The following is a 25,633-nucleotide window of genomic DNA, read 5'->3' on the forward strand; positions in this document are numbered from 1 at the left end:
AATACAGGTCCTTTCCATACATAAAAACTACACCACTCCGGAAATTGTTAATTTCTACCAGCTAGTGCTTCAAAGGATAGGTGATAAGTATAGGTTTGGAGGTTTTTCAGTTGCAGGGTGACTGATATTGCATTGGTGGGAATCGTCACCATGGCCCGGCTCCAGGATTTCCCCCTCCCTTCTATAAAGGCAAAATGCTGCAATGTCTGGACACCATTCCTCACCAACTGCACCCTATCCCCGGGGCCGTTTGGAAGTTTTGCTCCTCTCCCTGTACAGCTATGGCAGAGCAGGATGCCCTCAAAGAAGCAAAGGCAATAAAGAAACAATGGACACGGGAGGCACGAAAGCTATTGGAACTAAATGTTTGCGCTCCCCATCCGTACAAAGCAAGAGCGTGACTCTTTGGGTGCAGCCATGAACTTGTTGCCGAGGTTAAAAGGTCAGAGGCCAGTGGCTGAGTGGAAGTGTCCAATACTGGAATCAGTGCAGGAGTGTCTCAGTTACCCCCAGTTGTCACTAGTGGTTAGCACTGAGAGACAAATTTCAGTGTCTTTACTTTTCATTTCCCTCCAATTTCTCCAGTTCGTATATGTTCGTCCAATTAGATGAGGGAATAGAAGGGGAACTTACCAAATTTGCAGATGATACTAAGCTGGCAGGAATAGCTAACACCCAAGAAGATAGACTCAAGATCCAGATGGATCTTGACAGACTGGAACACTGGGCCATATCTAACAAAATGAAATTCAATGTAGAGAAAAGTAAAGTCCTATGCTTAGGCAAGAAAAACCCAAAGTACACATAAAGACTGGGTGAAACCAGGCTCAATAGCAGTAACTGTGAGAGGGATCTTGGAGTCTTAGTGGACAACCAACTAAATATGAGCCAGCAGTGTGCAGCAGCAGCCAAAAAAGCTAACGCAATCCTAAATTGCATTAACAGAGGGATACACTCAAGATCAAGTGAGGTACTAATACCACTCTAGAAAGCCTTAGTAAGACCTAAGAGTACTGCATCCAGTTTTGGTTGAGGTTCTAGAAAAAATGCAGAGAAGGGCAACCAGGATGATTAGGGGACTGGAGGCTAAAACATACAACAAATGGTTACAGGAACTGGGCCTGGCTCATCTAGTGAAGAGAAGGACCAGGGGAGACATGATAACAGTGTTCCAATATTTGAGGGGTTGCCACAGAGAGGAAGGGGTCATCACTTGAGACTTTCAAGAAGAGATTGGACTGCCATTTGTCAGAAATGGTGTAAGGTCTCCTGCTTAGGCTGGGGTTGTACTAGATGACCTACCAGGTCCCTTCCAACTCTGATTATCTGTAAAATTCAGTGATGAATGTTACAGAATATCTCTCTGTCACAAGATGGTAATCATTTGTTTGATGATGTAGATGGTAGTTCACAAAAGCTTATGCGATAATAAATCAATTGGATTGAGATATAAAAATTGAATAAATAAATAAAATCAGCCTTGAAGCTATCAGAATATTACTTTTTTCAACTGTTAATTTTAGTTTGACTCCAACCCTTTGCGTTTATTTAGTCATTCGGACAGCTCAGTCATCTGTCCATTTTTATGCTCTTCCTCATCTACTTTATTTATTTTTGTTTCCATTTTCCACATGATGCGCAACTTTTTATCTGTATCCATGTGTATGTCTCCTCCTTAAATGCACTCTTATAGCTCAGGATAACTCACAAGATATCCCTTTGCACAATAGTAACTATTAACATAACTCTGGAAATTTGAATGGACATTTTCTATGCAGCATCAAGGACAAAGTTAACTGAGAAAAAAGTCGTTCTAGAAATATAATGAGATGTAGGGTCCATTAACTATCTGGCTCTTTTCATGCTTTAATTAACTTCTAAGCTGTTGTAAAAGAAAGTAGAGAGTCCACAAGCTTGGGCAGAGTAAACATCATAAATGTTTTCTCATTTCCATTTGCTGTTTGTTTTTATTGGTGCCATAAGTGGAAGAACAGCTGGTTGATATTGGAATAAGCAGGTGGGTTAACCACCAGAAAACAAATGTCTCTCTCTGCAGCCAGGATGTGCCTTGAAACTCCCAAACTATCATTTTGGCTTAGAAGACAACTCTGCCAGGCATTCTCCCTTTAAAGAAATAATCAAAGAATATATCTCTTACGTAATGTTGCCCTTTAATTATCAATTCTGGATCCTTGTTTTCCCATACTTGTTTAAGTTGCTCAGCCTCTCCCTTGAAGAGTTCCAGGGGAGGAATTCTACCAGTTTGCACCTATTCTCTAGAACCAGTTAACATTCTAAGCAGGTCAGAGAACCAGTTGTTAGAAGAAATTACTGGCCTAATCCTGTAAGGAAGGCAGGAAGGAAACATTCTGGTGTTGCTTACAGAAACTGCCTCTCCATTAACCCTTACTAAATTCTTGGCAGAACTAGACTTCCTGTCTCAGGAACGTCTCTGGAGTTTTTTCCCTCTCCTTTGCTGGTACTTTGCTTGTGTGGAGTGACCACTCAAAGTTACAATGGCACTGAAAAGAGTGACTTATGACCATTTTTCACATTTACGACTGTTGCAGCATCCCCACAGTCACAAGACGCCAGGTGAAGAGATGCGTGCCTCAATGTGAGTGATATTGAGTTGGCCAATAACATGACCACCAAGCCACGTCCACCCAGTCACACCCACCAATTAAGCCACACCCACAGAACCGGTTGTTAAAAAAATTTGAATCCCAACACTGAAGGATTCTTTTTAAGATATAATCTTTCTACTCTGGGTATGTACTTAACTTTGTAACAAGGGACATCTCTTTTGTCTGTCCCTTCCCATTCTCTCTGCTAATGGCAACAGAAAAGTTAAACCATTTGCACTGAGGAACTCACAAAAAGTCATTTTTGAACACACCATGCTCATTATCTTGATTTCAATTTTGTGAGATTGATGGTTAGCAAAATAATAGCACAAAAGAATAACATAATTACTAACTAGTATTCTTTTTCTAAAAAAAATCAGAACTCCCACTATTCTGAGCTATAAGTTCTCCTGTCTCTTCTTAGATTTTTGGTTTCTTAAGACAAGGTGAACTTTTCCTATGTTTTGACCCATTTGCAATGTAGTATCTTTGTGGACTATATTTTCATTTACTAGCTAGTGCAAATTAATCAATTTGGAGTACATGCCATGCCTCCAATTTTCAGGAAGAGATGTGTATATATTCCATTCTCCCAAACTTTTAAACCTTGAAAGACAAACTCAAATAACTAGCTATTTTGACAGAAGCAGTGAAAGAATGTTAATAGTACATTCTTTGTTATCCTCATATGACAAACTCAATTGTCACAATTAATTGTTGTATTCAGTCATTAGATTTGTACCTTGTCTTTCCTTTGGGTGCTTAAGGCAACATACATAATGCTCTTTCCTTGCATTTTTTACATAACATAATAGTAAAATAATCACCCAGTGAATTTTCATGGCTAGGAGTAAGTAATACTTACCTATGGTAAGTATCCACAGATTTCAGTCCAACTAATCCCTATACCTCAAGGTGGGTTTTCTCTTCCATATAACCATTACAGATCAGTGGTGGGATTCAATTTTTTTACTGCCGGTTCTGTGGGCGTGGCTTGGTGGGCATGGCAGGGGAAGGATACTGTAAAATCTCCAGTCAGAGGTGGTATTTGCCAGTTCTCTGAACTACTCAAAATTTCCGCTACCGGTTCTCCAAAACTGATCAGAACCTGCTGAATACCACCTCTGTTATGGATCTTTATCTTCTGTATCTGATTTTCCCATTATAAGAAAATCACCTAAGTTGCATAATCATCTGACAATGTCCCTATATTATAGATGCTACATTTTTTGGTTGCTTCTTATTACTTGTGGCACCGTAGTGGAGAATATATAATACTCAGGGCTGCATTGCTTCTTGTTGTTTTCTGAGCTTGCTTCTTTTCTGATGATGTTACCTAACATGGCAATGAAATGTCTGCAGAAAGGGAATCTTCAGAGGACATCCAGAATCCAACAAATATGTGGTTCCTTACGCTGGAACAAGTGAATGGGTAGGCAGGGCTTCCTTCTGAGTAGACGATTCTGTCCACATAGATTTCTGGATAAGGAAGAAACTACTTCTTGCACTGAACCTAAATGTTCTGTATATGCCATTACAAGAACTCCTCAACTTGAACAGTTTTACTTTTCAGAAAGCCTTCTGCCTGCTGGCACAGGGAGTAAGAGTTTCATTTGGTGATTTATTTTATTTCTGCTATCTTAATGGTGAAGATAAACAGAATCTTTTCTTACATTTACAAAGAAATATGTCACTATGTATATATGTATTATATATGTGTGTGTGTGTGTGTGTGTGTGTGTGTGTGTGTGTGTGTGTGTTTGTGTGTGTGTGTGTTGTGGCCTCGATTCCCGAGCCTATGCTGTCAGAGGAAGAAGATCTGGAAGATGAGGAGGAGGAACTGGGAATGCCTTCCTCCCCAAGACCTTCCTCCCTGATAATGCCTCAGGTTCCATCAGACAACTGAGAGGAACAGCCTGAGATTAATCAGGAGGAAGGCATATTGGAGCAGCCCCTGACAGGGAGTAAAGAGGAAGAGTGTTGGCTCGATCCTAAGCAGCGTCGTAGGGAGAAACGTGAGCAGCAATGTAGGAGGCGTGGGAGGGTCAGAGAGTGAGCTGAGTCATTGAGGCACACCCCACAGTGGATAAAAGTGGGTGTGTTTTCTCCTGAAACTTTGAACGGGACAAAGTTTAACCTTACTTCAGATTTTCTTCGTGAATGACTATTTTTGTGGACTGCCTCATGATTTTCTGTGAGTAAAACTTTATCAGTTTGGACTTGGCAGGCAGGACATGTGGGAATGCCAAGAATATGATCAGTTCCAAAGAATTAACTCTGTGAAGTCCAAGCCAGCTTGCCTGCCTGTGTTGGTGTGAGTTTGTACTCTTTCATATTTTGGGAAAGAGGAAAGGTGACACAGAACATATATGTATATGTGTATGTGTATGTATATGTATATGTATATCTTTATGTATAAGTATATAAACTACTCAAAAAAATAAAGGGAACACAAAAATAAGACATCCTAGATCTGAATGAATGAAATATTCTTACTAAATACTTTGTTCATTACATAGTTGAATGTGCTGACAACAAAATCACACAAAAATTATCAATGGAAATCAAATCTGGATTTGGAGTTACACTCAAAATTAAAGTGGGAAGAAACACTACAGGCTGATCCAACTTTGATGTAATGTCCTTAAAACAAGTCAAAATGAGGCTCAGTAGCGTGTGTGGCCTCCATGTGCCTATATGACCTCCCTACAATGCCTGGGCATGCTTCTGATGAGGTGGCGGATGGTCTCCTGAGGGATCTCCTCCCACACCTGGACTAAAGCATCCCCAACTCCTGGACAGTCTGTGGTGCAACGTGGCGTTGGTGGATGGAGTGAGACATGATGTCCCAGATTTTTTCCATTAGCCTCTCATGTTTTAACGGCTTGGGTAATGAGTTGTGTGATGGGCTTGTGAGTTCTTTTGTTGTGGTATCCTGGGTCCTGCGTTGTAATCTCCTGGATTGTTTGTGTTTTGATCTCTTTTCCATTAGTCTCCTGTGTTGTAATGGCTTGGGTAATGGGTTGTGTGATGACCTTGTGAGATTTATTGCTGTGGTATCCTTGGTCTTGTGCTGTGATTTCCTGGGTCATTTGCTGTGTTACAACTTCTTGAGTTCTTGTGGTGTAATTTCCTGAGTTTTCTGATGTGATATCCTGAGTGGGTGGCTGTGATATAGCATTCTGGGTTTTGGTCTGGCTTCGAGTTTGGGGTCTGGGTCTGTATTCTTGGTGTGTGTCAGCTTGTTTGGTTTTGGGGTTGGGGGGTGCGACAGCTGGTGAAGCAGCCATGGTCTGGTTTCTGGATGGTGGTTGTCCTTCGTTTATAGGATGGGTTTGGCCTTGAGTCTGATCAGGGGGATTGGTGGTGGTGTCCCGTGTTGTAATGGAAGAGACTAATGGAAAAAGATCACTACAAAACAAACAACCCAGGAAATTACAGCACAAGATCCAGGATATCTCCACAACAAAACTCACAAGGCCATCACACAGCTCATTATACCAACATCAACTCCATCAACCAATCAAGAGGCAGCAGCACAGCCAACCAGCCCAGCACACCAGCCCCCACCACCAGTATTTATAGAGAGACGGCAGCTCCGATCACACACTGCTTGTACTGGCATGAAGCCAAAAGCACCAGCCTGAGGATGGCGAGTGGGACCTCACCGAAATGTCACCAAGATAACCTCAATCTTACACGGGAAAAGACCCGAACACACCAAGACCTGCATGTAGAGGACTTGAGGACAATAGATTACTAAATTATTTGGTAGAAATAATCCATGAGGTTAGTAGAGTCACTTCAGCTTATTTGAAAGTTCTTCCACATAGATTTCCCTTCTGCAAATTCTCTTTCTCCCTCCCTCCCTCTTGGAGAGAGAACAGTTTGGACAGAGAATAGTTCCTTCCTTATATCTATTGATTTTCCAAAGATCATTTTTCTACCTGTTCTCTAAAATGATACAATCCAAGAACAGCTGTAACACTAGATTCTAGAACTGAAATGTGAATAAACTATAACCTTTTGGGATAAAAGAGAAAAGATGTACTCTCTCTCATTAATGCCATTGTTCAGTAAATATAGATACTATACCCTGAAAGAGTATATCATGGTAAGAAGCAGGCTGTATGAAAAGTACCAAAGGACAACTCCTGTCTCACTTGTGATTATTGTGCTTACGTTGTAGAAAACGTTCCTGCAAAATCAAATCAAATTCATAAACTTGACATATGTTATTTATATCTTTATTCTATTTATGTGGCTGCCCATTTCACAAAAATCTGACTTTGGGTGGCATACAATAAAAAAATGAAATAATATTAAAAAATCACCACAATTAAAACATTATTGTTATTAAAAGGCTAAGTGAGAGCATCAGGCGTTTAAAATGAGCCACCTCATTAAATCACCATTTCCTTCAGACCCATAAGCCTGTTGACACTTCATGTTTTGAGGGACATCTGAAAAGACAACTAAGATGGGGCCATTCTCACCTGGGGTGGTGAAGGGAGATGATGTTCCACAGGCTGGGTGCCACAGCAGAAAAAAAAATATTCTAGAGACAAGGCAGGAATCATTTGTATCTACTTTACTAAGAATACTGGATTTACTAACTGGCACTAGGATGTTGTTGCGCTGTGGAAATTTGAGGCCACAGGGGAAGTGTTTGCCACTGGTCTACCCAGGGTCAGGTTTCCTTTGGCATTTTTTGTCTCCTCCCTATGATGTTCTACTACTACCGTCAGACAAAAAGAATGAACTTTTCCCAGAGGACAATGGTTCAGCCTTGTACTCTTTTCTGATCTATGATCGTAATAAAAATATTTCATTTGATTGGATTCATCGTGGACTCTTGCACGCTATTAACTCTCAGAAAATCTGGACCTGCATTTCAATTGGACAGTTTTAGCCTGCTTATCTTTTGTAACCTTCTTTACTCTTGAGTAATTTTTCCACAGCAGATAAATTAGATTTATGTTCACAGGGTAGTTAATAAAAGAATAAGCCTAATTCTCACGAATGTTCTTTCACAAAATGGCTGCCAGACTGTCTAATCAAACAACCATCATGGTTAAAATATTGGACTAAGCCTGGGAAGGTGCAGTTTCACATGGAAACTCACTGTGTGACTTTTGGGCCAATTACTCACTCTCAACCCTCTTGTGGCAATCAATTGCAGGGATAGCCCCATATAAATTGTCTTGAGCTCTTGGAAGAAAAGCAGGATAGAAATATAACTAATAAGTAATAAATAACAGTACATAAGAATAATATAAACTAAACAAGACAAACAGAACGATAATGTTTTGGAAAAACAGAAGCATTGCTCCTTTGGGGAGTATATCACCATTATGAAGAAAATGATTTATCTTGAGCAGTGGTGGGATTCAAATATTTTTACCATCGGTTTGGTGGGTGTGGCTTGGTGGGCATGCTTTGCACACGTGCACACACTTTGTGTACGTGCACCAAACACACACTTTGCACAGAGGCAGGGGCATTTCTGCAGGTGCAGAGGTGTTCTAACTCACCTCCTGCAATCCTGCACAATCCCGGACGCTTCAGCAGCTGCCGCGCAACACTCTTCTGTGCCACGCAAAGCAGCTGCGCTTCAAAATCAGAGGATAAAGGTGAGTATGGGACAGGGTTGGGATTCAAATTTTTTAACAACCAGTTCTGTGGGCGTGGCTTAGGTGGTGGGCGTGGCTTGGTGGTCATGTGACTGGGTGGACATGGCTTAGTGGTCATGTTATTGGCTGGGTGTGGCCTACTCAATATCACTCACATCGAGGCCCACATCTCGCCTGGCCTCTCATGACCGTGGGGATGCTGCAACAGTTGTAAGTGTGAAAAATGGTCATAAGTCACTATTTTCAGTGCCATTGTAACTTTTAATGGTCACTCCACACAAGCAAAGTACCAGCAAAGGAGGGGAAAAAAACTCCAGAGACGTTCCTGAGACAGGAAGTCTAGTCCTGCCAAGAACATAATAAGAGTTAACAGAGAGGCAGTTTCTGTAAGCAACACCAGAATGTTTCCTTCCTGCCTTCCTTACAGGATTAGGCCAGCAATTTCCTCTAACAACAGGTTCTCCAAACTGCTTAGAATGTTAATAACCAGTTCCAGTGAATAGGTGCGAACTGGTAGAATCCCATCCTGGTATGGAAGCCCAGGCAGGCGGATGGGCCCAACAGCAGAGCGACAGAGAGAATTAGTTCAGTTTCGGCTGCTCATTGCTGCTACCGGCTTAGCAGAACCAGTAGAATACCACCCCTGATCCTGAGCCTTAGTGGGGCAATTGACCATCTGGTTGTTATTTCCGAATTAGCAAGAAGACATGGACCAAGGAGGAAGAGTAAATTAAATGCAATGAAATGATGACCAGTCTGAAGGCAAACTTTCAGCTCTTCACTGACACTCAATAAACCATCCACCCATCTTTTCGGACCAGGATTGAAAAAAGGGGTGGTGGGGTGTTACCAAAATCAAGTGGCAAGCAGGCTGCATTTGTTTTTCTGGAGGTCACAGGTGAGTCCAGCTTCCTCTGGAAGACAGGTGAGTAGCCCTTCAACTGCAAGCTAGATCTTACCCAGGCCAAGGACACAACTCAGGTGAATCTGCAGGGACTTTGGCTCTCCTTCTTACTTTCCTAGGCATTCCTGCCCTTATATGGCAAAGGCTGGTGGCGACAGAGGGAAGGAAGGAACAAAGGTTGCCCTGGCACTTCCTCTGTTCAGGCACAGTCTTTCTCCAAGGTGCTGCGTGCCCACTAAGCAGACAGCCCAGCCAAGGTAAGAAGTTTCTTCTGGGGATCTAGAGGGACAGCTCCTGGCACTGGCCTCACTGGGCCTGATCAGGAACTGTGGGGAATGGGTTGTGGGGGGTGTTGCAGTCTGCTGGAGCCTGACGCTCAGCTTCTCCTCGCTCCAACTTGGTTTATATAATCCCACGGTTGCCCTGCTCAAAGATAAGGACTGAAAGCTGTGTGTTTGCAGGGTGATAGCCGAAGACAAACCACAAGCTTTACAATCCAAACAGGAGGTTTCTCTGGAGCTGCTCTCATCCCTTGAGCTCTCCAGTGCTGTCATCGGTTCTCCCGGGGTGAGAAGCCTTTCTGAACTGATGATAACGGAATCCCCCTGCACGTAACTCTTAATTTTGTACCAATAAAGGAGAATATTTGCAGCTCAGGGGTGACACGAGGGGTCCTTGGTGCTCTCTGAGCTCTCTTGTTCCCTTGCAGATGTTTCATTACCTAAACTAGATAACAGCATCAGTTACCTAGTTCGGGTAATGAAGACATCAAGGACCCTTCTGAAAATTACGTTCGCACAAAGGCTGGACAGACGGTCTAGCTAGAGAATCAGTGTGAACCTTTGGAGGGAGAAAGAGTCACGTTCAGGAAGGAAAAAGCTTCCCACAGACCATAGATGTGTTAGGCCATGCTTTGGATGAAAGGGAATTGCCCCCCACAAAAAATGCAGAATGAAGAGTCTCAGATTCAGAAAGAACCAAGTGAACTTCTCCATGGGATCCTAAGAAGGTTCCTCTGAAAGCTGTCATTTGAGAATTAGGGTCCCTAATGAGATAATAGCTGCATTTGCTTAGATTTGCCCTATTTCAAGGAACAGGTGGGTAATGGTATAACAGATATCGGGAAATCAGTTCTCCAACAACAGCTGAAGCGTTTGGGTCTCCATTATCAGTCAGGTTTAACTATACAGGTAATTGTTGACTTATGACCACAATTGAGCCCAACATTTCTGTATCTAAGGAAGACAGTTATTAAGTGAGTTTTGCCCCATTTTACGAGCTTTCACACCACAGTGAATCCCTGCATTTGTAAAAAGAGTAATGTGGTTCTTAAATGGATCTTAGCTCCATTTGGAGGCTGCAAAAAGTGATCACAGGACCTTCAGCCATTGCAACTGTCATGAATACATACCAGTTGCCAAGCGTCTAAATTTTGATCATGTGACCATGGGGATGCTGCAACCGTCATACAGATAAAAATTGTCATAAGTCACTTTTTTCAGTGCCGTAGTAACTTCAAATAGTCACTAAATAAATGGTTGTAAGTCAAGGAGTATCTGTATGACCACATTTGATTAGCCCTACTTCCAGTTGATTAACCCTACTTCCGGCGGTTGTTAACTTTCTGAGCAGTTTGGTGAGCTGGTTGTTGGAAGAAATCATTAGGGCAGAGAACCACTTGTTAAATTATTTGAATCCCACCCCTGCCTACTTCTTATATTGAACCCTGATATAAAGTTCAGCTACTTTGAGAAAAGAATTCAATGGTTTAAAACTGAAGCAATTCAAAAATTATATTATGTTAGCCAACATAATAGAAAGTTGATCATTGTCAACATGATAGCAAACTATGCTAGACATAGCAATCTCCCCCCACTGAATTGCAAAAGGCATTCCCACAGATTCTGCTGCTTTATTCCAGAGAATATTTATTAATGTTTCCAAGAGTAAGAGAAGTGAGGGAATGAATACAGCCCAGGAGTGCAAGGAGAAAGCCCCAAATGTAATTCCTGACGTCCCCAGATAATGCTGGAAGAGATTCCCATCTGAAATCATGCTGCCAGTCAATGAAAAAAATACTGAATTAAATGGTTCAGTGATTTGTCTTGATAAAGATTTCCATGCTCCACTTCCAGAATTTGGGATTGTTTTCCTCAGAAATTTTCTGAAATTGTCAAATGCACAACAACAAAAATAGTGTCTTCCAAGCTTAATTAAATCTATTTTTAAGATTTGTATGCATGTTACTGAAAAAGCATATACATAAGGAAATTACACAAATGTCCTGCAGCAGTAATTGTGCATTAAGTGCACTGATAATTATATCTCACATTGGAATTTTTCTCCTTACTGGAAAATTCCCAAGGATGCTCAAAGGCCTGGCCAGAATCTCACAGAGTAGATGAAGGCAAAACCTTGTGTGGTCTCAGTCTCTCTTAAGATATATACTTCACTGAGTTTGTCTACCTAATAATTAAGATCGTAATTCTCCAAAACTGGACTTGCTAACTATTGATGCTCAAGCTGTACAGGTTTAGCATCCCAAGGAAGTACGAAGCATTCATTTAAGCGCTTGAGCTGAATGAATACAAATGGTAAGATATTCCGTGTTTGTCTTTTTTTAAAAAATTAATAAGTTAATTAGCAATATCCAACTAGTTAGAATCGAGTATACTGTAGAGATGAAGCCTGGGGATTCCAAGGCTAGTCGAGTTACATCTGGAAAGTTCAAATGTCACTTGGCACATACTATTTTTGTCCTGGGCTGTTAATGTTCTTTTCCATTCCTTGTCCAAATCCAGCTACAAAGGATTAGTCACCATGCCGGAACTTAATACCAAAGTCACCAAGACTCTGAACAAAACCACACCTGGACTTCAAATATGGAGAATTGAGGTGAGAATGAATGTGAATATGCATAAAAGTGCACATGGATGGATGGACAGTAGTCCCTAGAATGGATGGACAGATGTACTCTGTAGAAGAAACCAGCAGTTGATGGCATTTTTATATTCCAATATTCCACCAAGAGCTATTCAACTTGTAGCTTCCCAAAGGGTGAAACCAGCCTCAGAAAAATCAAAAAGGTGTTACCGAGATCTAATATTAATATTACAGAAAAAGGAATTCTTTAAAGAACAAGACCGAACATACTGGCTACCTTTAATAAATTCAAATTTAAATGCTTATTTTGGCCTTATCCGTTAGGCTTTTATAGTAATGTTCTTGTGGATTATAATCATAACAGCAAAAATGAATGCAAACTGGAAAAAAAAATAGAAAGAACTGTTTACACTAGTAACTCAACAGCTGGTAGTCAATCCGCTATTTTAAGTAATAATCGGGGCATGTTTTATGGGAAGCAATTTTCAGGGGGAAAAAATGTAAGTCAGGGAAAGAGTTAAGACTCAGCAGGCCTACAGTGCTGCCCCCTCCCTTTCACTCCCCTCTTGTCATGTTTCCCAACTTAATTCTGCTCTACATATTTGACATTTATACAGGAAGCCATTTGTGACTAGCCTGCTCTGTACGCTAAGCAAGGCTACTTTATACAGGTAGTCTTTGACTTACAACTTTTTATTTAATGACTGTTCAAAATTACAACCTTCACTGAAAAATGTGACTTACAACCAGTCCTCGTGCTTACAGACGACATAGCAGCCCCATCGTCATGTGATCAAAATTTGTTTGCTTGGCATTTGGCATGCACTGACAAGGTTTGCAGTGCCTTGGGATTATGTGATCCCCACCTTCCCAGCCAAATTCCGGCAAGCAAAGTCAATAGGGAAAGCTGGATTTGCTTAAAGGCCACAATATTTACTTAATCATTGCAATGATTCATTTAACAACGACGGCAACAAAAAAAAAGGTTGTAAAATTGAGTGCAACTTATTTAAAATTTGCCTTGCGTAATGATGGAAATTCTGATCTCAATGATGATAGTAAGTCAAGGACTACCTTTAAGGTAAAACTGAAGGTTTCCCCTATCCAGTTCCCTCTCACTCAGGGAGTAGGGGGCAGTGGCCATCTCCATTTCTTAGCCCAGGGATCCAGACTTGTCTGAAGACATGTTTGTAGTCGTGTAGCCAGCATGGCTATGTGCCAAGGCACACGATACATTGTTACCTTCCCACTGAAGTGGTACCTTTTTATCTACTTGCACTTGCATGCTTTCAAACTGCCGCAGGCAGGAGCTGGAGCAAGTAACAGGAGTTCACCCCGTCGTGCAGCGTTTCGGGTCTCAAACCTGGGCTGTCCATTTTCAGCTGTTAAGATCAGTCCTACCCCCAGACTATCTGTATGGGATGCAAAATCCAGGCAACTATTAATTGGTAGCAAATGCCTTGGTGCCATCTAGAGACTGCCTGGATTTTTGCAGCCAAGTTTGGATAATCCTCATGGCAGACAGAAGGGTTTTTCTTCTCCATGCTTTAAAGAAAGGATCCTCCTGCAAGTGTAGAAGGGGGGGAAAAAGATTGAATTATCCCTTCCTGTTGATCAGTGCAATTCTTTCAATATCTCTGGGTTCCAGCAGATGCTATTTGCATGCATGGTTTTCTAAAGTAAAGTGGATCTCATTTTGCAGCTAAGCAAAGTGATCAAGCTTTTATTAGCCAATTCCAAGCTTGCTGGCTTGTTAGGAGACCTGACCAGTGGGAACAGAGAGGTGGGCATGTTGGTGAAGGCTCCCCTCCTATGAAACAGCTCCATTCAGGGCCAAGAACAGCCCCTTCCCTTGTGGTGGCTCATAAAAATCCCTCTCTCTCTCTTTTTTTTTTTTTGCTTATTCTGGAAGGCCTTCAGCAAACAAGAATGTGAGGCTGTGAATGAACGTTGATGGATAATGAGTGCATTGTATAATGGTTGTTATTTTACACAATGAGGACCGTTGTGTTGTTTCAATAACTGGTTTTAATGATGTGCATTGTTGAAGTATAAATGGCTTAGAGCCGTCTAAAACTCAGGTAATACAATATTGCATAAACAAATCAGAATGGCCAGGAATTATATTGTGTATCAACTCTCCCCACCTTCCCCATCAAGAAAAAATCAGGAGATCCTGTAAAAAATTTAGAGAATTTTCAGAAGAAGGATAGTATTATCTGGCTGCAATATGGTTGAATATATAGGATTCAAGTGAAGGACAGAAAAAATTGTCCCAATCGGTGCTTTTCAAAAGGCAACTGGACATTCTTGGGTATTTTTTTTTTCCTTGAAGACATTTCGCTTCTCATCCAAGAAGCTTCTTCAGTTCTTCAGCCTCTTGGATGGGAAGCGAAATGTCTTCAAGGGGAAAAAAAAATAGCTAAGAATGTCCAGTTGCCTTTTGAAAAGCACCTTCGTTTGGGGGCAACTGTGACCTGGATGACTGGGAATCTCCATAGGCAGAAAAGTCATATTTTAAAAGCCGAAGAAATTTGCTGGAAAAACAAGCAGAACAAGCAGAGAGAATACAGATAGTCCCCAACTTACAACCATTCCTTTAGTGACCTTTCTAAGATACAATGGTACTGAAAAAAGTGACTTGTGACCAGTTTTCACACTTATGACCATTGCCAGGGTCACGTGATCGCATTCTGGGCGCTTGGCAACTGGCATGTATTTATGACAGTTGCATGGTCCCAGGGTCACATGATCACCATTTGTAACCTTCCCATCCGGCTTCTGACAGGCAAAAGCCAGATTCACTTAATGACTGCATGATTCATGAGCAATTGCAATGATTCACTTAACAGCTGTAGCAAAAAAAAATGTGTAAAATGGGGCAAAACCAGAGGTGGTATTCAGCAGGTTCTGATCAGTTCTGAAGAACCGGTAGTGTAAATTTTGAGTAGTTCAGAGAACTGGCAAATGCTACCTCTGACTGGCCTCGCCCCCATCTATTCTCTGCCTCCCGAGTCCCAGCTGATAGGCTGGGTCTTCTTTTGTTGTCCTGCAGAGGAGAACAGAGCTGCAAAGCAGGTTAGTGGGGTGGGGAGAGAATGGAGATTTTGCAGTATCCTTCCCCTGCCATGCCCACCAAGCCACAACCACCAAGCTACGCCCACCAAGCCACGCCCGAAGAACTGGTAGCTAAAAAATTTGAATCTCACCACTGGGACAAACCTCACTTAGCAACTGCCTTGCTTAGCAATGGGAATTGGGCTTAACCGTGTTGTAAGTCGAGGGCTAAACTGTACATGAGAGATCTAGTTTTTTTGTTTTCAAGCCTCCTGATTCTTTCCACGCTTTTCCTTCCAGAACATGGAGATGGTGCCCATACCACCCAAGACCTACGGGAGCTTCTATGAAGGGGATGCCTATATTGTGCTTTCGGTAAAAGGAACTAAGAAAAGGAGAGGGGTGTTTCATATCCCGTGAACTATGCGGGCTGAATGCTGGGACATAATAAGCTCAGAGGGAGGAAGGTGGCTTACACGGAAGTTTGTGCACAACTAGGGACAAATCTAAAAACGTTTGACACAGATAGGCAAAGCTTGCTTTTTTTACAAGGGAAGTTCAACTAATCCTGGATGATTGATAGTGCAGAATTAGAACAGGAGGAATGTTACCTACTCTTATTACTGGTTATACATTAACACGGGGCTACCTGCCAGAGCTTATGTATAACTCTCATTAAATGGCAGGTAGTTTTCAAAACCACTCCTATTTACGTTCCCATCTTTTGATCATTTCTTTAGGTCAAAAAGCAAAATTTGATTTTCTTGCTGTTGGTGGTTTATATTTTTTTTTGTCTAAACTTGCCATGGTTGATCGTTATATTGATTTTATATATCAGGAGTCTCCAACCCTTGGGCTGCAGCCCACTCCAGAGCCTTGAACAATTTGGAACCAGACCGTGGAAGGGGCGTGCGAGAACGTGTATGCGCATTCCCACTAGCACAAGTGCCATGTGAGCATGTGCACACACTCCCTTTGCACAGGTGTCAAATAGAGCTGCGTGTGCTTGCCTGCCACATACTGTCCCCTCTCCCCCCGCCTCCCACCCTGGCCGGTCTGCAAAGCCGGAAAGAACCGTTGTTATATATTATGTAGTAGTAGTGGTGGTGGTGGTGGTAGTAGTAGTAGTAGTCTTAGTAGTTAATGCAAAATATATGAGTACATAGGTCTTGCTTAAAATCTGCGCATAGGTGAAAAACTGTGGAAAGCTGATGCAGCAGGTATTGCAGTGAAGACTGTAATTAATCAAGACACAGTGCACACCCAGGTCAAAGCTCATCTCTGGCATTAATTTTCAGGTGTGGTTAGGCACCACTCTTACTCAAACTGGAAATAATAATTTGTCTCTGCCTTAGGTTAAAAGATTTCTTTTGAATCACCACAAGATAATTGGTTAGAGTTAAATTTAATCAGAATTGGCTATGGAATTTTCCAATGACTTCGATTAATCTGCTATAAGTATTTAAGTACAAAAAGAGCTTTGAACAGGCTAAAGTCAAGTGATAAATTAAAGCTTGGTTTTTTTCTCATTTATTTTAAAAGCTACTACACTTTAAATTTTCTTTAAATGTTAGCTCAACTACTATGCTGTTTTTGCTTATTGGAAACTGCACTGAAAGTTATATTTGGCCAAAAACTAGGGTGGACATCCAAAATCTATTTCTCATATTCTATTCATTCCCGCCTTTTTATTATTTGTGAAATGTGAGCATACACATCTCTTTACATTGAACATATTCTGGATTATTGACATAATGATGACCCGAAATGCAGATACTAGTATAACAGATGGGTAGAGGCACAGAAGAAATTGAGTTAGATCAAAGCCCAAACCCTGTAATACCTTATTTCTTTGCATATGATACAAGTAGGTTAAATGTTACAAGCTTACCAAGACAGCTGAGCATTAAAAAAGAGAGCCAGGACTTGGGAGTTTTGAATAACAATAGAAAAATATAAGTGAAATGCAACAGTGGGTTGCTATTCATAGTAGTAAGCAAGCTTCCTTAATATCATGGGTGGCACTGTGTTGTTTACAGAACTGAGTTTAGCTTTTCAGGATTTTGAAACAAACAAACTTGATTTGATCTTAGCTAATTCTTTTTTCTAACTCAGACAAAGAAGATTCAGAATACGTTCACCTATGACATCCATTTCTGGCTGGGCAGTTCATCATCTCAGGATGAACAAGGTGCAGCTGCCATCTACACAACACAAATGGATGAGCACCTGGGTGGAGCTGCTGTACAGCACCGGGAGACTCAAAATTATGAGAGTGACACATTTCGGAGTCACTTCAAGCAAGGCCTTGTGTACGTAAGGCTCTGGGCCATCTTTTTGGGACCAGTCTGCATAATTCTGGTGACTTACCCAGTACCCAGCTGGGGCTAAAATCTGGCTTCTTTTTCTTCATCCAAGAGTAGAGCTGCCCATGCTGAATAGATCAACATCAATAGTTATCTTGATTAGCAACAGTTGCCCTAAGTAGCTCTGCTATGGATTTAGAAATATGTCTGTTTTTCATGTGTTTTCCATATGCAATTTTGGTCTTCAATATTTGGAATTAAGAAAAACGAAACAGAACAGAACTAATGTGGATGGGCAGAGCTACCACGATTATAGGGTGAAACTTAGAATTGGTTTAGTAGTGGCAGCAGGACTTTCCTGAAGCCAATAACAGAGCTTTGGATTGATCTGAAGCTCTGTTATCGACTACAGAGGCCTTCAGGAAAGCTTTGCTGGCTGCAGAAGAAATGGGCCCAGGTGTGCAAGGCCTAGCTGCAACTATCCGAAGGCTGAAGAAGTTACTGAAGGCCTCTAACAGTGAAAAGGAAGCTGGGGGTGATGCATCCAGTGAGGTGAGTCAGTGGACGACCCCCCCTCTGAAAATAAGACCTGGTGCCTTTTTTGGTGACAAAAAAAAATAAGACAGGGTCTTATTTTTGGGGAAACACGGGTATGAATATTTGTGGATTTATTATGATTTAGTTCATATGGGGACTCCAAACTCTGATATGCTTAGCCACATTTTGTTGGATAAGCTATATTTGTTGGGTTCACACAACATGCTAAGCCATACATCATAGCTTCCGTTCAGAAGGGCTAGGCTCACACAAAAGGGAGCATGCCGTTTTATGACTTAGTGTGATATTTATAACAAGGAGCAGCTTGAAAAAAAGGTGATTGCCTAAATGGCCTGAAGATAGAAATAGGAAGCATGAAAAACATGGAAGACGTACATGGAATTAGATAGTAAAAAAATATCTGGTTATTTTACGTACGACAACCGGGGAAACATTTTTTCCCCCTTTTGTGGAGGACTGAACTTGTTATCGTGGTGGAGTTATATCTTTTGCAGTCCACAATATGACCCTGTATTTCTTCTGCAGCTATAAGAAGGGTGGTGTGGCCTCAGGTATGCAACACGTGGAAACCAACACTTACAACGTGCAACGGCTACTGCATGTCAAGGGGAAGAAAAATGTAGTGGCTGGAGAGGTAGGTCAGAGATCAAAGGGGAAGGGGATGGCAAGGACTAGTAGATGAGCTGCTAATAAAAGCTCCTGGGTTAAAATACCAGGTTCTTTAGATGCTTTTACCATTTATGAAGGTGCTAAAACATCCTATTCATCCCTGTACACTGGCATGATACAAATCTTCTATGAAATGTTTACTTTTTTTAGATGTGCTAGCACTTTTATCTTCATGACATAGCCATGCGATCACTACTTTTGCAAATGTTGTGCTTCCGTCTTTGGTAAAGTCTTCTCCTCCCCGCCAACCCCAGAACATCCCACTCTGAGAATCCAGCTGTGCTTCCTTTACGTTAGTCTTCTCTCATCTCTGCTCTTGTCTCGAATAGGTGGAGATGAACTGGAACAGCTTCAATTTGGGAGATGTCTTCCTGTTGGACTTGGGGAAGCTCATCATCCAGTGGAATGGTCCTGAAAGCAACCGTTTGGAACGGCTGAAGGTGGGTCAGGTGGAAATGGAGGAAGCTGGGTGGAGAGGCAGGGAAAGAGGAGATTGGATGTTGAGCTTTGCACAATGATGGGTATAAGGAAATTTGATACCTGAAATCGAAAAGCAAGAATCCATATAGCTAACAGTACATACATGTTAGAAACTGAAGTCGGGAGCAAATGTAGCCACTACCAGTATATCATCTGTATTGTTTTGTTTATGTGTATTCTTTGATATTTGGTTATATTGTTTTTGGTTGGTGGTGGTTGTGGTTTGTTGGTATATGTTTACATATTGTTAGCCGCCTAGAGGCTCTGTGTTGAGATGGGTGACATAAATCACTTAAGGAAAAAAAGGAAACAGAACAATGGCATAATTTCTTTCTTTTTCAAAGGCTGCCATGGAATATTTACTGAATCATCTTGAGAAATACTTCACTTTGGAAGCAAACAGCCATTCAGGAATAGAAATTCAATGCATTCAAAAAGCTATTTTTTTGTCATTTTTGTCCATTCTATTCCTCAAATAGGTATACTTAACCACAAGATATTGAAATGTCTTTTAATTATGCGAATTTGCAAAAAGAGAGAAACGAAATAGAGATTGCTGTGGAATTGTAAATGGTTCATCTTTGGAAATTGCATCTCTCCTTAGCAACACCCCCCCACCCCCCCAGGTTATATTCTAGACATAAGATTTTTCAGGACATGCCCTTTGCTTTTTTGAACCAATAGCACAAATAAACAGGAGAGAATATGAAGAATATTTTGAGTAGGTACATGCTACATGTTTAGTAATATAGCTTAGCCAATTTTAAAGCTGATGCTTTCTTTGTTCTCCACTTCTCCATATGTTAACTAGCTTCTAGTTTATTTCTACACCCATGAACAACTCAAGAATGCCTTCACTTTGAACAACATTCTCATAATTTACTTTCTTCAGAAATTTCCACTCATCTGTCCTCCTCCAAATTCTGTTGCATGAAAAAAGTCATACTCACTTTCTTCCTGTAGCAGGAATGAAATCAAATGTCAAGGAATCTACTGTATGATTGTTTCAAAATCCAGAGATCTCTATGAGTTACTTGAAGTTGCCAAATTCTTGGTCTCCCTGTGTGTGTGTGTGTGTTACACAAGCATGTAGGGCTTGAGCCACAATCTAGTAACCAGTTTTATTTCTAGAACTCTTTATTAGTTCAGCATTATTCTGATTTTCTTTTGCAACTTTTAACATTGGCTTGGGATGGTGACCTTTTCCATAGGGCATGAATCTAGCCAAGGACATTCGTGACCGAGAGCGTGGTGGCCGAGCACAGGTGGCTATAGTGGATGGTGAAAATGAAGATGCATCTCCTGCACTCATGAAAATCATGTTCTATATGCTTGGAGAGAAGAGAAACATCCAACCGGCCATTCCAGATGCTGTAGTGGACCAAAAACTGAAATCCTCTCTAAAGCTATACCAGTGAGTATTACTAGCAGGTTATTCTGGGAGCCAGAGGTAGGCAAAGATGTTGCGTGGATGATATAATTGCAGGAAAAAAGGACAAATCTTTAGGTGCAAATGGGAATGATAATTTCCTCAGTATTCAAGAAAATAAAGGTTCCCTATAAAGCATTTTTACCCTTATTCTGCAGTGACATTGCATTAGCCAAATAACTCTCTACTGAATAGGGGCTGTACTTAATGCTTTTAGAAAGATGAGGGCAGAAACATGGTAAGCAGGACAATAATACAAAGATGTCATACGATACATGTGGGTGAATCCACTATTTTGTTCTCTTGCACGTCTACCAAATACAGCATTAGAGGATATTTACATAAATAAAATGCTATTTTAAACTTTTACGTTCCCACCTCCAAGCAATGAAAGGCCGCACTGCTGTTTGTGGGCAAGTGTAATTAGAGAGAAGTCTGGAGGCCACATGAACAGGATTTGTGGGGCGGGCAATCCTGATTCATCTCTTCATACAACCATGGAACTTCAAGTGATTTCAGGATAGTTACTCTAACAACCTGAGACCTTCACCTTTGTTATTTGGTAATACTAGTGTTGCCAAATGTTTCTTAATTTCAGTTCGTAAAAACTAGCCATGTTACATGGGTTAGTAACAGAAGGCATCTAACAGCCTTTTACGGCCTGCAACCCTCCAGATGTATTAGTCTACAGCCCCCATCAACAACTGGTCAGGAAAGAGAAGACTTTGAGGAAGGCTGCAATAGAAACAGCGGTCCTTAGATATTTGAAGGGAATATTAAGGAATATGAAGGGAATATTAAGATAGGGAAAGAGGCCTTACAGGAGATTTCCCTTGCCTTCCAGTGTTTGGGGAGACACACTGCTATTTTGGGGACGGCAAGGACTTCCCTGCAGCTGCAACAATAAAACAAAACGAAAGCATTAAAAAAAGAATCTTCCCCCTTTCCCTGCTCTTTGCATCGATCCTTTTAAACCATAATATGAAAGCTTAAAAGTAATATAAAAATCAGATTTTTGTGCAGGCGGGATACAAAAATCATGTGTCATATATCTGAGGGGAAAAAAAATATAAATCTGTGTATGAGATTCTCTAAAAGATGAGGTCCCCCTATGCTACATATTAGCCCAATCTTCATTTTTTGTTGTGGAGATCTTAGGTTGTAAGCCAGAGTTCCCCAACTTTTCTGGCTTTGAGGATCGCGGAGGGGAAGGAGGAGGGGAGAAGGGGATGGTTTTACACAAGCGGCTGGCAAGCAACCACACATGCGCAGGGCTCCATTTGCGTGAGCGGCGGCACGCAGGCCTGCTGCTCCCACAAATGGAGCTTGCAGACACACACACACACACACACACACTCACCCGTTGCTCACACATGTGGGTATGTGCTCACTGTTTCCACGCCCCAGTTCCAAATGACCCATGGCCTAGTAGTGGGCCACACCCTGGGGGTTGGGGAGCCTTGTGGTAAACAACCCCTTAAGATTTGTTCTGTGACAACACTCCGCTTTCTTCCAAGTGTCTCTGATGTAGAAGGGAATCTACTTGTGCAGGAAGTTGCCATCCAGCCCCTTACCCAAGACCTTCTGAAGCATGAGGTAAGAGATTTCCATTAGGTTGAACTTGCACATTTGTTGGTGGAGGGAAGAAGCAATGAAATACCTCAGTGCACAACGCTCATAAATGGACACCTTCTACTGCCACTTTAATCCCAGGCTGAGAAGCAAAAGAGGGTGTTGTGCTGTCCAGACAGTTTAGAGTTAATGGGGTAGTTAGTTAGGAATTGTGAACTGTCCCCTTAAGGGAATGCATCATGGTAAATGTAGTTAAGGTATCCTGGGAAATGTAGTCCATGTCATGTGGTCACATCTGTAATCCTGCTTGGTCACTAAATGGACCCTTGTTGGGTGGGGGGAGGCTCCCTCACTCTTGCCTGAACATCTATCCCATAGTCACAGAGGCAGGGGGTAAAGCCATGGTGGCAGCTCTACCCCCTGCCTCTGCGACTATGGGATAGAAAGATTAATATCATTTACACTACAATTTCAACTATGCAAAGAATTGGACATTAGATGCATCTCGACATTAACTGTGAGTCACCTTGAGGATACATAATATAATCCAATAAAAGAAACTTTGTATGGAAGAATTTGTAGAGTTATTCTATCTGTTTGTATATTCAGCAAGTGAATCATAAGACAGGATAGTAAATGATATTAATCTTTCTATTCCATAGTCACAGAGGCAGGGGGTAGAGCCAGAGTTTGACAATAATATCTGCCAGGAAAAAATATTCTGTTCACACAGCTGTCTCCTAATAAAACAATCTTAGGAGACACAGCTGTCTCCTAATAAAATAACCTTAAAACAGGAACTTTCTTTGTCTCTTGTTAGGATTGCTACATCTTGGACCAAGGTGGTATGAAGATCTTTGTGTGGAAGGGCAAACACTCCAGCAAGGAAGAGAAGCAGCAGGCCCTGTCAAGGGCTTTGGTGAGTCAAGATGTGATTGTCTGGATAAATGTCTTTGGGAGGGAGGCAAAGCTGGGACCATAACACAAAAGTTTCAGGAATCTTGACCATCCTAGGAGAGGGTTTCCATATTTGTTCTCCTAACTTTTAAAGAGATTCAATTCTTTTGACTCGATCGCCATCCATATTATTTTGAACCAACATATTGCTATTGCAACCTGTCTTTATTCTTTGTGTCCTTTTTCACTTCATAGGATTGGGTAGATATCAATAAAACAAAACAAGAAAATATATCATATGCAGTGAAAACTTCCTCTATCCCTAATTGTAGGAATTTTTACAAGAATATTCTTGGTTTGACAGTAAATTCCAGGAAATATTAACTCAGATTCCTCAAAGAATACAAAATGCCTGGCTATGAAATGTTAAGAACAACTACTAATGCTTACTAGAATTAATTGGAGACACTTTATGACACAAAGGAAAATACCATTATGAGGAAGAAAAATTATGGTTAGATAAAAGGATAATCTTGAGCCCCCCAATGAATAAAAAACCCATAAATATTAAAATAGTTGCCCTTTTAAAAAGAAAACAATCCATGGTTTATTTTAATTTCTTGTGGTATGATACCCAAATTATAATTCATCAAATAATTCTAAATATGTGCTTTATTGGAAGCGATTTTTTCTGTTATAAAGAAGTTTCTATTTTAGATAATTTAGTGGAGACCAGTTAAGTTCTCTTGAATGAAACTGTTGGCTTCCTATGAAAAAGAAGAATATGATTCCTATTGAGAATATTCCTATTTTCCATTTCAGGGTTTCATCAAAGCAAAAAACTACCCACCTACCACTAGTGTGGAGACCGAAAATGATGGCTCTGAATCGGCCGTTTTCAGGCAGCTGTTTCAGAAATGGACCATTCACAATCAAACCACTGGCTTTGGGAAGACTCATACAGTTGGAAAAATAGGTAAATGCTGGAGTCTGTACACAGCAGAGGAGCAATTAGGCAGAGGCAACTTCTGTCAAGTATGGACTCAGCCCTTCCTTACTACAGGTTCTTTGCCAGCATGATTATATTGTAGCATTCAGAAAAATAGAACAATATCTAGAAGGTAACAAACAGTAGAGGACTTATATTAAAGTACCTTGTCACATATTCCATCCATACAATCAAAGCCTGTTCCACCTTGTTGCTACCTACTCTCATGCAATAAACTGGGCTTGCACCAAAGAGCTGATCTATCTGTTAACCTTCTGTCTCCCCATAACAACAGCCAAGGTGGAGCAAGTGAAGTTTGATGCCACAAGTTTGCATGCCAGGCCAGAGTTGGCTGCCCAACACAAAATGGTTGATGATGGTTCTGGAGAGACGCAGGTAAAGAATATATTTGTTTTCCTAAAAAACTCATAAAATATAGTATCTGTATCAGTGATTTCACTAGCTGAGGAGTGGCAACATTTATGTCATGTAGGTACAAAGACTTACCCAGTAAAGGGGGAAAGTATACCACTTGATAATCTGGGATTAGTATCAGTCCATGGACCAATTGGTTGCTTTGAAATAAAGAACCTTCTTTATTCCAATCTCATCAGCAAGATTTGTTGTACTGTAAAGTTAGAATCTGTTAGATTCATTGAAGACAGTTTGATAAAAAATATAGGAATAAAAGGTCTTAGCAAAATAACAAACTTCTACACTAATCCAGGAGATAATCAAGCATCTGCAGTAAGGAAGCCATTGGTTTAATTCTAAGTTCATTTATTCAATTTGCATGTTTCAGAATTACTTTTCCTAATCTTATAACAGCCTTCAATTACGGTACAGCAGTTGTTTATTTCCCAGTATTCTTGACAGTAGAAATTTACTGAGCTGCTTTTGTCTGAAACTTTATGCAAAAATATCCATATTGAAGCACATCACTGTAGCCACAAATTTTAAATTTGACTTCATAGACCGGTAATTTGTTTTAAATGAAAGCAGTGATTGTTCCATTTTGCACCTATAATTAATTTATTGCCCTTTTAAAAATAAGTAGAGCATCATCAATTGAAAACGACACTATTCTATATATTTATCACTCCCAATTTCCAAAATTTGATTCACTTTTCATAATGTGAAGGATGTAATTTTTATAGTTTGGGGGGGACGACATCAGACTGGTTTCCAGTTATTGGGGATCCTTCGTGTTAACTTTGCCCACATCATTGGTTATACAAAGGATTCTATTTTCTTACATAGCAGGCATCTTGCTCTAATTTTGTACTTTTTACTTGACAGGTTTGGAGAATTGAGAACTTAGAACTGGTGCCAGTGGAGGGTCGCAGCTTTGGGCATTTCTACAGTGGTGACTGCTACCTTATCCTCTACCAATATTTAGTTTATAATAAGATACACTACATCATTTACATATGGCAGGTGAGCATGCCAAGAAAGGAACAGATAGAATGAAAGCATAGGCAGAGAGGATGTAGATTGAGAATCAAATGCCATTCAGGAATTCATTTAGAAATAGAATCATAGGGTTGGAAGGGACCTCAGAGGTCTTCTAGTCCAACCCTCTGCTCAAGGCCCTTATACCATCCCAGACAAATGATTATCCAATCTTTTC

At 40.9% G+C, this 25,633-nt stretch overlaps 1 protein-coding gene across 2 annotated transcripts in view; it reads left to right on the forward strand.

The window, feature by feature from the left end:
- Positions 1-25,633, forward strand: part of VIL1 (villin 1) — a 45,291-nt gene that overhangs the window by 4,716 nt on the left and 14,942 nt on the right. Inside the window, exons 2-14 of one of the 2 annotated variants that reach the window (XM_026708102.2) lie at positions 8,959-9,185; positions 9,284-9,421; positions 11,966-12,059; positions 15,405-15,479; positions 17,220-17,416; positions 18,494-18,602; positions 18,967-19,077; positions 20,329-20,531; positions 22,064-22,142; positions 22,939-23,037; positions 23,838-23,991; positions 24,299-24,399; positions 25,303-25,440. In XM_026708102.2, the coding sequence (XP_026563887.2) occupies positions 9,300-9,421; positions 11,966-12,059; positions 15,405-15,479; positions 17,220-17,416; positions 18,494-18,602; positions 18,967-19,077; positions 20,329-20,531; positions 22,064-22,142; positions 22,939-23,037; positions 23,838-23,991; positions 24,299-24,399; positions 25,303-25,440 (1,482 nt within the window). In that variant the 5' untranslated portion in view covers positions 8,959-9,185; positions 9,284-9,299. The remainder of the gene's footprint in view (positions 1-8,958; positions 9,186-9,283; positions 9,422-11,965; positions 12,060-15,404; positions 15,480-17,219; positions 17,417-18,493; positions 18,603-18,966; positions 19,078-20,328; positions 20,532-22,063; positions 22,143-22,938; positions 23,038-23,837; positions 23,992-24,298; positions 24,400-25,302; positions 25,441-25,633) is intronic. The other variant, XM_087920550.1, reaches the window with a different exon arrangement.

The sequence above is a fragment of the Pseudonaja textilis genome, chromosome 1 (assembly GCF_049901715.1).
Source record: "Pseudonaja textilis isolate UNSWEBS1 chromosome 1, rPseTex1.2, whole genome shotgun sequence".
Classification (NCBI taxonomy): Eukaryota; Metazoa; Chordata; class Lepidosauria; order Squamata; family Elapidae; genus Pseudonaja; species Pseudonaja textilis.